Source organism: Prunus avium, chromosome 6, assembly GCF_965620075.1.
Source record: "Prunus avium chromosome 6, drPruAviu1.hap1.1, whole genome shotgun sequence".
In the NCBI taxonomy this organism is placed as follows: domain Eukaryota; kingdom Viridiplantae; phylum Streptophyta; class Magnoliopsida; order Rosales; family Rosaceae; genus Prunus; species Prunus avium.
Genome location: NC_142289.1, coordinates 12,551,049 through 12,563,683, shown reverse-complemented (window position 1 = coordinate 12,563,683; position 12,635 = coordinate 12,551,049). Strand labels below are relative to the sequence as shown.

Below are 12,635 nucleotides of genomic sequence, written 5' to 3'. Positions count from 1 at the left end.
GATTCTAATTGATTAAAATCAAGGAAGATCAAAGAAATAAAATCATATTAGATTCCCAAAAATGTTCCTATTATGAGTGCATGAAAAATGACATGTCTTACCCTTCAAATCAAATGTTTCAGACGTGTTAAGTTACAATTCTAGAATTCGGGGATTGCTAAGTTGTTTAAATCCTGCTGTTTCTGGAAATCAGAGACAACAATTTTGCTTCAACCCTCTAGCTAAATGACACTTCCAAACCTATAACTAAGTTTTAGAAAATGCCAAGACAATTTCATACTAATAGATTGCTTCTAGCACTTGGTGTTCGAATTCGTCAAATGTGTCGAAGATGATTGCAGAGGATTTGAAGCAGTTTTGTGCTTCTGATCCCATGAAATCAAACATTATTTCGTTAGGATGGTAAGGGATGTCTATGAGCCTAACATTTTTCATGCCCGGGATCCAGTCGATTAGCTCATCAAGTGGATCATCTTGATTATCCAAGTTTTTCTCTGAAACACATAAGGAGGGCTGATAGTCATATAAAGAGTAATTCTGCATATTTCAACAACTTTGTCAAGGCAAGTAATTCTTCATATCTATTCACTAATTAACACTTACTATTAAGATTACTTGAACCCCTTAAAATTGAGGGCTTGAATAAAAAAAAGAATAAAAAAGGGTCCAAGAAAATGAGTACCTTTGAACGGAACCAAGCCTCGTTGTAGGAGTTCACTATACTGCAAGTAACCCATGAAGCCACAAGCAGAGGCAGTCCAAAACTGAACCTCTGGAATGCCCAATTCCACAGCAGCTCTGCTCCCAAACCCCATGACCTTCTGAAGGGTAGGGGACACAAATTACATGGGGTTCTGTTCTTCCTCCAACTGGAACCATCTTTTGCTAAATTTACTTGGCAAGTGGAAAAAGCTGCAACCGATCTAATATTGTTATCATGGCTTCTTTTATTATATTTTTACCAACTATAAATTGACCTTCCAGTCCTTTGGTCTTTTTTCTCTTTTTTTTTTTGGAGGACATCCAGTCATTTCGTCTTAGTGATCATATCTCATCATATTCATTAGCTTTTGTGTTTTTTTATAAGGTTTTTATTCTTCTTCCCTATGATATATATATTTTTTTGATAATGGAGGTCCACTTTTGTCTTGTTTTGTTATTTAAGTTATCTTTCTAAATGAAAGTGGGCAGGTTTTTGTGTCCTACCTTCTTTTTGTAAAAATTTACCAAAGTTGTGTGTTCAAAATTCTACATAAAATTCTACATGAAAACTTTTTGATATACAGCTTCAAACTGTTTTTAAATCCTAAAAACCGATTTTGGGGTTTGGAGTCAAATTCTATTTTTAAGTTTAAAAAACTGTATTCAAATAGAATACCAAACGAACCCATAGCTTTTGAAAAGCTTCGAAATCTAAAACAGAGATGGACCCAATACATAATCAACAGGTAATTCGAGTATCAATCATATATATGCATTTGGAACAAACTAGAAGGCAGAACGGAAATATTAATTTTATTCATAAGCTTAGCCAAGTCTGATTGGAACTGTAACAGAGTTGGGCTACAAACAACTAGAGAAACAACTGAGGTCCAAATAAAACATAAACATTATTATTACAGCACTTGAACATGAAAATAAGATAAAACCCCCTTGCAAATAAAAGCATATATATATATTTGGGAGTTCTTGACAAGGAATCACATTTGTTCCTCATTATTGTAGCAGTCATCCACCTTAATGGAGAGACTTAATCAATCTATCAAAATTATTGTACGACGATCCTCCAATATCAGTAGCTTCTACAGCTTTTTTCTTCCATTCTTTTGCCTTTTGCCTCATCTTCATCCCCTTTTCCCCTTCCAGCATTTCCTTAACAAGTGCTTCAATTTCGTCACGCTTCACATCGGGGGTCACCTCCATTCCAATCTCCCAGTCAGTGCATGCGTATCGACAATTCGTTTGTTGCTCAGCAAAGAAAGGCCAGCAAATTACAGGCACGCCTTCGGATACACTTTCAATAGTGGAGTTCCAGCCACAGTGTGTTAAAAAAGCTCCAACAGATGGATGAGCTAGCACTTGGTCCTGTAGACACCAGCTTGCTATATAACCCCTATCCTTAATCTCCTCAAAAAATTCATCAGGTAAAACAGCTGAGTCTCCCTCTACCACATCAGGCCTAACAATCCACAAAAATGGGTGCTTGCTATTTGCAAGCCCCCATGCGAATTCTTTCAGATGCTGATCTGTCATTGTAGTTATGCTCCCATAATTTACATACACAACTGAACTAGGTTTCTTCTGATCAAGCCATTTAAAACATTCTGTGTCTTCTTTCCATAAGTTTGAGCTAAGAGACTCGACCAATTTGGTTTCGGTTTCAGGCAAATGCCTCTCAAGCAACTTAAGGGGGCCAATGGTGTAGATCTTAGGGAACATGGTCGATATTACATCTAACACTTCATGTTCAAATTCATCATATGTGTTGAAGATGATTGCAGAAGACTTCAAACAGTTTCGTGCTTCAGATCCCAAGAAATCAAACATTATGTCGTTGACATCTGTGACTCTGATGAAGCTGGGGATGTCCCTAAGCCGAGCATTTTTCATGCCTGGGACCCAATCAATTGGTGTATCCAGTGTACCATCATGCAAGAAAGTCTCATCTGAAATATGCATGGAAGGTGAACAATATGTGTGATCATACTTTATATATGGTCTCATTACAAGAGTATATTTGTTCTCAAATATTACAGTAAACTCATAGGCTAATATTCCACTTTAAAGTGTTCAAAGTGTTTAAAAATATATATTCCAACTCAAAGTTGTTCAAAATGAGATTCCGTACATACAAAGATCATAAACTATATCTTTTTTGGCATTAATGTGTGCAACACATATTTATTTATTATTCTGCGACGAAACATGTTACTAAACTAAATAGTCATTAGTAATATATCGATTCTTCGATGAAATTATACAATAACTGAAAAGATCGTAGCGAGAGTGAGCATTTACAATTCATCCAAGTTCAAAATGCAAATCCCCCACAATAATTGGAGTAGTTTTGTCTGGTTTCTGTTGTTTATTATTCATTATGCTCAGATTCTCTTTTGTGCATGGGTTACAACGATGATGTTTTAGCTTTTTGCTGATTTTTCTTGTTTTTTTTCTTTCTATATCTGTCTTGTTTGTCCCGTTAATAGAACAGAGAGAAGTGCACCCTGTTTGGTTTCTCTTGTTTATTATTATTATTAATATTAATATTATTATTATTATTATTCTGTCCTGTTTGTCGTGGGTGCGAGTTTAATACGCACTTCCTCATTCTGAGAAATTTATTTATATAATCAGGATGTTAATCAGGTGATATTATAATAAGTGCATACCCATTTTATAACAAAATTTCTTATGATTGGGTTAACTTTTGTGCATAATACAGTGTCATTTTTTGGTTAGGATAACTGGACCTAACTTTCCGAACAAAATAATTATGTATTTGGGAAGTGGTTAAGAGTATTTACTCTATATTCTAATTCCTATGTTTGATTCCCCCTCTACCAATATCACTTTATATAAAGAAAAAACAAAAATATGTATTTTTATAGAGTGGTGATTTCCCCACTCCAATTTTGTCCACTTACACTCCATTTTATAACTGAAAAAGGAGTGTAAGTGGTCAAAATAGGAGTTATATTAAACAAAGAATTATGTCTATGTTATCATGCATACAAAATTAACAGTGAATGATTTTCAACATGTTTATGTATCTCATAAACTAATACCTTATATATGTTTTTCTTGTAGAAGAATTAATGTATATAGATTAAAAATATTTATATTGTAGAACATATATAATCTTGAAAGAAGTTAAAAGATTAGTCTTTTGAAAAAGCAAAAAGCAAACGTGCTTGGAATATTATCGTGGGATTGAATGATTCAACCTCAAGTCAAGTGTGTCTTGATAATTTATATAAACACAATAATTAAAAATGTTCATAAGCCTAAAATAAATATGCAACGGATTAAAGGTTAAATGGGTCCATAATAATTAAGTTAAGGAAGTATACCTTTGAATGGAACAATGCCTCGCTTGACGAGCTCACTGTATTGCAAGTAACCCACGAAGCCACAAGCAGAGGCAGTCCACAACTGGACCTCCGGAATGCCTAACTCCTGAGCAGCTTGCCTCCCAAATCCCATGACACCATCTGCAACTATACAAGTAACTTGTGGCACTTGAGATGAGGAGTTGATCTTAGTGACCAGCTCTTTGAATGGACATAGACAGGTTTTCCTGGTGGCGTCGCATAAGGCTGGAACATCTTGGGTTGCATCCTTATCTGAAGGAGGCAGCCCGTCCGGTATGGTCTCGAACTGGAAGTCGGGCAAGCCCTTGACGGAGTCCGGGCCTTTGGACCGGATTAGGCGCCTGTGGTTGAACTCTGTGTTAACAAAGGTTATGTGGAAGCCCCTTGAGTGAAGAAGCTTGGCTAATTGCATCATGGGGTTAACATGGCCTTGAGCTGGGTAAGGGACACAAACCGCATGTAGTTTTTTGGTTGCTTCTCCTATTGAACCCATCTCTCTTTACCAATATAAGCAAGACCTGTGTGGTGAAAGCCAACTTTGCTCTTGTGCCATTTATAGAAAATGCGCCAAGCCTTGCCTCTTCGGCACTTGATTCTGATATTGGAGTCACTTTTGTCAAAAGAAAACAAAAATTACAGTTTACAAATATACAAGTGATGTGTCAATAACAATAAAATTGTCCATTTCACTAATACTTCAGATCATCACATGGGCTGACATGGGCGGGCTGGGTAGGAATATGTATGATTAGATATAGGTTATTTTTTTATGGAAAACAATGGAGTAGGCGGTTGCCTACCTTGCCCTGTAGGGCCGCCCCTGCCTACCAATGGAAACCAGTGCGTGTAAGAGCTCATGTGTTATTTTCTTTTCTATGCCGCTAGCTTCCAAGAAATGAATGACCCCGGTCACATTAGAGGAGTAATTAATTTTTACATCATTGTTATTGAAGGGCACGTTTTCTTACCAAGAATATAAATATTGTAGCTACATAGAATACGGCCGTTCCTGCGATTTTGAGAATCATAAACAACAAACGAATACAACGAGGCCCTTATTTTCAAATTTGTGGTGCGCACTAAGAGGAACAAACACGTGGGGATGAAAAAAGAACAAAAGAACAATTGCATTGTTTATTTGTTGATTTGATTAAAATAGATGAAACAAACAAGTGCAAATTAGGGAATGGGTATTATTAGGATTAAAGCACAAAATGTATAGCGACATTTCTTACTTTGATTGCTTCAGAAGTAAGAGTCAAAGTAAAATAGTACAGACCTAACAGATAGAGAGGGTTTAGTAAAAACACATGCGGGTTAATCTGGCAGAGAGGGTTAGTCAAATACATGTGGGAATTTTGGAATTCCTTTTTGGGAGTTTCTATTCTACTTTTTGTGATATTTGGGTAATGGGTTTATTAAATATGTTAGGCCATTTTTGTTTCAGCTAGTCTAGTTGTAATTTTTGTTAGGCCGAACCGATGAAATCGATTGATTTAAATCGTAATTATCGGTTTGGTTTGATTTTGATCAAAAAAATGTCAAATGATTTAAAAATCGAATCGGATCATATATGATTTAGTTTGGTTTGGTTTTGAATTTTTGTAAACTGACCTAAATCAAATCGGACCATTTATGTGTATATTTATTTATTTACATTATATTTTACATATTTAATACTCTAATTAGGTAATAACTATATATGGATATTTGAATTGAGCTATATTATAATTAGTTTTTGAAATTTGAAGTTTTTATGGAATGTTGAGCTTTAGGATGGTTTCGTACTATAAAAAATATTTAAGTATGGAGCAAGTTGTAAATTTGTTGGTTGTGGGCTAACAATGTTGAAAAAATGCAAAAGGAAAGAGAATTCGGCTTAGGCCCATACCGGTCGAACCAAATTGAACAAAATCGTCTTAAATTGGTTTGGTTTGGAATGACATTTTCTCGACTTTTGTCAAAATCGAACTGAACCAAATTGTTATATTGTAATTGGTTCGGCAGTTGTTGGATTCATTTTTATACATGATTTATCATGCCATTTAGCCAATGTTTTGAGTTAGTTCTTAACACTTTATAGTTTTTTTTCTTCCTTTTTGTGTTTTTTATAGATTTTTCCTTGGTTCGAATAAATATGAGCTAAAAGTGCATTATTAAATATAAAATATGTTTTTTCTCATTTTCGTAAGTCAACTTCTTGGCCTTAGATCAGAATGTTCTAGTACTCGGATGCGGTGAAGCTCTTCATGAAACTTATCTCCATTGAAAAAGTATTACCTCACAAACCGATCCAGCATTGATACTAACTCTGAAATTCTATTTTGGGTCTCTTTTACCCCTCTTTTGGTATCATCTCCCCTCCTAATTGTTTCCACACCTCTTGGTAGCTAAGGGGCAGCTGGAAGAATCATTCTCTACACTTTGCAATTTCTGATTTTTAAAGAAGGAGGAGAGCAAGGAGCAAACAAAGAAAGGGAAAAATGACATGATAATTGGAGAGAACCTTGAGGAGCCTTGAGGCAAGGATCCAAGGGGTTGAAGATGCAATTCTCTTTCTCCTCATTGTTTTTAGTTTCTTTCATTTTATTTCTTTCTTGTATTTTCTTAGTTTCAATGTTATTTCTTATTTTCTAGGGATTAGGTTGAAGCCCTAAACGTGATTACACTTTTGTTTTGATATGCTTTGAGTTTATGAATTTCTAAATGTTGTTGATAAATTATTTTTCACTAAATTAATCATATATTATGTGTTTGCTTCCTTTGATTGATCACCTTAATTAGGTTACGTCACGATCCGATTTGAAAATAAGGAATATTCCCGAATCATGGTGTGAGTCATACCATAGTCATAAGAATAAAATCCTACAACCATGATATGATGAGAAATAGAGCCACAAATAAAACAAATTTACTTAACATTACAAAATCAGAGTCGCAGTAGCTCGTACTTAAATACACACTAAGATTTTTATTAAGCGGTTGACTACTTACACAAATCAACAACAAAAGCCTAGCAGCTTAGTTGAAACCCGCTTCCTCAAACTTCATCTTAAATCCTGCACAATCTATTAGGGTATGAGTATTCTAATGCCCAGTAAAGTACCGTCAAACCCCTTAAGGTCAGCTATCATAGTTAATCAAAGTGTCATGCATCAAACAACACAAGATATATAAATTATGCAATCAGACAAGATAAATAAATTTGCATATGCAGTGATGCCATAAACTCACTCCCTTCTAATCCCACTAATTCATACCTTAGGGCAACAAACTTGCATGTCCCATACCATGCATTTTACCACTGTGGCTCCGAATACCCTAAAATATGAAGTAGTACCCATCCTTGCCTTAACCCATCTTTCTTTTGTTTACGAATTTCTCAACTTTCACTTTTCATTAGAGGCTCTGCTCCCATCACCTTAATAAATTCAAGCCCTGCTCCCGTCACCTGAATATATTCCACAATTTTTTTTTAAAACTCAGATATATCTAAAGTCTTCTCCCACCCCCTTAGATATACCTTAAACAACCCCCCCACACACACACCGACTCAACACACGGCCATAATTATGATGCATATGTAATGCAATTCAAACATTATCAAACTCTGCAAAATAGTAATACAAATAATAACAAAAATATTTCAAGTTTAATCCCATGAATAATAATATTCATCCAACGTCAAATAATATCCACGGAGCAATATCAATAATACTATTCACCCTACATCATATTGAAAACCTATAGGATGGCTTAAAACACCAAAAGCGTAAAGTCTGCGTTTTGAGTAGTCAAGAGTATTACGATATACGATGTATCAATCTTGTATAGTTCAGAACATAAAAGAAGAGAAAAACATAGAAAGTATTTTTCGTGGTAAAACCCACCTCTGAGGAAAATCCACGGGACTCCTCAGTCCAAAACAAATCCACTATAGAACGATGATTACAATAAGTACCCACACACTTATCCTAGACACATTCTAGATAATGTTTACCGACTTCTTAGTAACTCAACTTCTGTCACGGGATGATCTTTCGACACTTCTTATGTTGAACGCAATACTGGTCATGATTGCTTCAAGCTCGCTGGAGTTCTTCCAACTCTCCTTATGTTGAATCCGATACTGGTCATGATTGATTCAAGCTCACCGAAGAAAAACCGCCACAACGGTCTTGGTGCCCTCAACCGTATGAGTCACCAAACATATGCAAATGAATGTAATATGAATGATAAAAGTGTTTGATAAATCACCAAGTAAACATGGAACACTTGATGATTTATCTCAAATAAAAACTCACATTTTCAAAGTTTATGGACTGAAAATATGATCGTGAAAGCTCTGAAAAACAAGAAACACAAAGGTCTTATTTTATAGACTTCTTCTTTACAAGAAAGAAAACATGTTGAAAACCAAATTTCCAATTTCTAAGGCTTGACAGAAAATCGCGAAGGTATCTTTCCTATTCTAAAGATTGCTCACATGTAGTTCAACCAATAGGAAAGGAGATATTTAAGAAAGGAAGATTTTAATCAATCACAACATCAAATGAATCCTTATATGCCTAGTCAACTATTAAGGGTATCTTGACTCCTTGATATTGTGATATGATTGAAACATGATTTCCAAGTAGGCAAAACGTGATACAAAATCAAAGATACTTGAGAGACAAGAAGAATTTAATAATAAAAGGAAACAAGGAATAAACAAAAGATATTGAAAAATATGCCTAAATGAGATGCACTCCTAAAGGATTATAATTGATTAAAATCAAGGAAGAACAAGGAAATAAAATCATATTATATTCCAAAAAACATTCCTAGTATGAGTGCATAAAAAATGACATGTCTTACCTTTCAGATCAAATGGCTCATACATGTTAAGTCACAATTCTGGAATTCGGGGATTTGCTGAGCTGTTTCAATCCTGTAGTTTCTGGAAATCAGATATAGCAATTTTGCTTCAACCCTATAGCTAAATGACACTTCCAAACCAATACTAAGTTCTAGGAAATGCCAACACAATTTCATACTAACAATCTCCCCCTTTGGCATTTCCTAGACAAAACACCTATTACAACTCAAAAGAAATTGCATGAGATTTAACAAATGAAATCCTACTCTAAACTCGGAACACTTGATGGTTTATCTTAAATAAAAATTCAACTTTCCAAGTTTATGGACTGAAAATATGATCATTAAAGCACCATGAAGAAAGAAGCAAAGCCTCGTTATATAAGTGGTTTTCTTCACAAGGAAGAAAACCTACGTTCAAAACAAAATCTCCACAACTGAATGCTTGACATAAAATCAATGATATGATCCTATTATGTATAAAACTCACGTGAACTCCAAGAAGGATATTCACAATCACTTTATCAGGATTCCTAATATTCTTGAATTAATTCCAAGAATATCCCAACCTTTTAGACACGTTGATCCGATTAAAAAAGTGATTGCCAATCAAAGATACTTTCCAATACAAAGCAAAATTACCCTTGAGACCCAAGGAAATACAAATGAGATGCACTCCTAAAAGGATTCTATAATTGATTAAAATCAAGGAAGATCAAAGAAATAAAATCATATTAGATTTTCAAAAACGTTCCTATTATGAGTGCATGAAAAATGACATGTCTTACTCTTCAGATTAAATGTCTCAGACGTGTTAAGTTACAATTCTAGAATTTGGGGATTGCTAAGTTGTTTAAATCCTGCTGTTTCTGGAAATCAGAGACAACAATTTTGCTTCAACCCTCTAGCTAAATGACACTTCCAAACCTATACTAAGTTCTAGAAAATGCCAAGACAATTTCATACTAATAGATTGCTTCTAGCACTTGGTGTTCGAATTTGTCAAATGTGTTGCAGATGATTGCAGAGGATTTCAAACAGTTTTGTGCTTCTGATCCCATGAAATCAAACATTATTTCATTAAGATGGTAAGAGATGTCTATGAGCCTAACATTTTTCATGCCCGGGATCCAATCGATTAGCTCATCAAGTGGATCATCTTGATTATCCAAGTTTTTCTCTGAAACACATAAGGAAAGTTTGTGATCAAATTAAGGGCTGATAGTCATATAAAGAGTAATTCTGCATATTTCAACAACTTTGTCAAGGCAAGTAATTCTTCATATCTATTCATTAATTAACACTTACTATTAAGATTACTCGAACCCCTTAAAGTTGAGGGCTTGAATAAAAAAAAGAAAAAAAAAGGGTCCAAGAAAATGAGTACCTTTGAACGGAACCAAGCCTCTTTGTAGGAGTTCACTATACTGCAAGTAACCCATGAAGCCACAAGCAGAGGCAGTCCAAAACTGAACCTCTGGAATGCCCAATTCTGTTATTAAAAATTGTGGTTTTTTCCTTTTTCTATAAAATTCTTATTCAAAATACTTAGATATAAATAATATATATAAAATAAAGCTTAAACAGTAAAGTGGAATAAAGAGACAAATAAATAAATAAATAAAAGTTAAGATTAAGAAAGCAAGCCTGGTATAGTGAAAGCACGTAAAAGACGTTGTCCTAAAGCCTTTGTAGCCTCCCTACGTGCAGCTAATGACGGTCTACAAGACTCCAAGATACGACCCCAATACGCAGGCTTAAGGTCCGCTATGAGCACGTTCACAGTCGGGTTGGAAGGCCTTAGGATTTAAACAGGCCAAAAGCGAAGTGAGCGAATTGCATGTAGAGATCTGTAGGGATTTCCAAGCCACATAACCGTTGCCCAAAAATAATATGGAAAGTAGGGAATATATGAAAGTATGAGAATAAAGAAATCTGATTGTGGTGTGTTGAAATGTGAAGGAGGAGTGGCCTTTTATAGGCATCCAATACTTGTAACCTCCAGACACATTTAACTAGAAAAGTTGGTGAAATGAATAGAAAATAAAAACTGAAAATTAAACAATTTGTAACTCCCATAATAAATAAAAGAAAACAGCCAAAATTTAAAACAGAAAATAAAACGTTAAAATTTAAAATCCTTTCAAATAATAACAATCCCCCACAAAGGGTTTTTAAATTTTTAAATAGTAAAAGATAAAGAAAATATACATATGGGCAACATAATACTATGCAATAGGTGTAGGTGCCTTCCGGGTTTGAACCTTCACTTTGTGATGATAGTTTTCATTTGAGGAACCTGAGTGTACCCAGTATTGAACTCGGCACCTTTGACCAAACTTCAACATATCCCACACATAGTATTGGTTGAGGCTTGGAAGCGGGGTAGCGCTATTTATGGCCATGCGCTAATCTTGATTCTCATGAGACTTGCTAGAGAATAGCCCAATTCTCACAGTCGCGGCCTCACGACATCTCTCACTTAGGTGAGTTCTCCAAGAGTACATGTGACCTGCACCCTGCGGGAGATTACCCGCCTCGAAACTCATTCAGGGATAACTCCCTTCCTAACGTCACATTATATAGCACTGATGTCATAGGGATGAGCATAAGGACATCTCTAGGATGCCTCCACATTATATAAACAGTGCTCAATGAGTCACACAGTATGGATTGTTTCTACCCATTGAACTTCCTTCATGGGATCACCAATCATAGAAGTTGGGTTACCTCCCTAAGTGACTCCCTTATGGGCTTAAACCCATCCCCCTCGACATTTCTAGGACTCTGCTCCTAGAAAGACCATTAGTCAATTGGTCAGCAATATTATTCTCCGACTTCACATACTCCAAAAACACAATGTTCTTACTGAATAGGCTCTTCACAGATTTATGTCTCACATGTATGTGCCTGCTCATTTTCCTATTTGTATGAGATTGTTTCACCAAGTCTATTGTAGCCTTGCAGTCACAATGAATAGATAAAGCAGGCAATGGTTTCTCCACCAGAGGCATATCCATTAATAAACTCTTAATCCATTCAGCCTCAGTACAAGTAATATCCAAAGCTATGAGTTCAGACTCCATAGTACTTCTAGAAATAATTGTTTGCTTCTTCGAAACCCCATGAAATTGTAGCTCCACCTAGTAGGAAAATGTAACCACTAGTAGACTTCACTTCTTCATTGTCTGTTATCCAATTTGCATCACTATATCCCTCTACCACATTTGGAAATCCTTTATAGCACAGTGAATAATCCATTGTTCCTCTTAGGTACTTGAAAGCTCTTTCCAAAGCATTCCAATGTTCCTTGCTTGGGTTATGTGTATACCTACTTAATCTTCCAACAGCATAAGCAATGTCTGGCCTAGTCTTATTTGCAATGTACAACAAAGAACCTATCATCTGGGAGTACTTCAGCTGAGAAAACGGTTCACCTTGATTTTTCTTTAAATGAACATTGGGATCATAAGGTGTTGGTGTGGGCTTACACTCAAAGTAATTGAACTTCTTCAACATCTTCTCAATAGTACTAGATTGACTTAGAGAAATTCCTAGTGTTATCTTCTCAATTTTCATTCCTAAGAGTATATGTGCTTCTCCCATATCTTTCATGTCAAAATTCCTAGATAAATATGACTTCACATCATTCACAATCTCTAAATTCGTCCGAAAGATCAAAATGTC

The 12,635-nt window shown here is 35.3% G+C and overlaps 1 protein-coding gene across 1 annotated transcript; it reads right to left on the bottom strand.

The window, feature by feature from the left end:
* Positions 1 to 1,507: 1,507 nt before the first annotated feature.
* LOC110774408 (linamarin synthase 2-like) lies at positions 1,508 to 4,598 on the bottom strand. The gene is made up of 2 exons (XM_088254234.1): positions 4,071 to 4,598; positions 1,508 to 2,666 (listed from the first exon to the last, which is right to left on the bottom strand). Exons 1-2 carry the CDS (start codon positions 4,582 to 4,584, stop codon positions 1,738 to 1,740), a joined length of 1,443 nt encoding a protein of 480 aa, XP_088110360.1. The 5' UTR covers positions 4,585 to 4,598; the 3' UTR covers positions 1,508 to 1,737.
* Positions 4,599 to 12,635: the final 8,037 nt, after the last annotated feature.

What these genes read in the sequence shown, in the direction of transcription:
- LOC110774408 (XM_088254234.1), bottom strand. Translation starts at nt 4,584, where the DNA reads ATGGGTTCAATAGGAGAAGCAACCAAAAAACTACATGCGGTTTGTGTC. An exon ending in AGGCATTGTTCCATTCAAAG is followed by an intron (nt 2,667 to 4,070) that starts GTATACTTCCTT and finishes TGCATATTTCAG; the next exon opens with ATGAGACTTTCTTGCATGAT.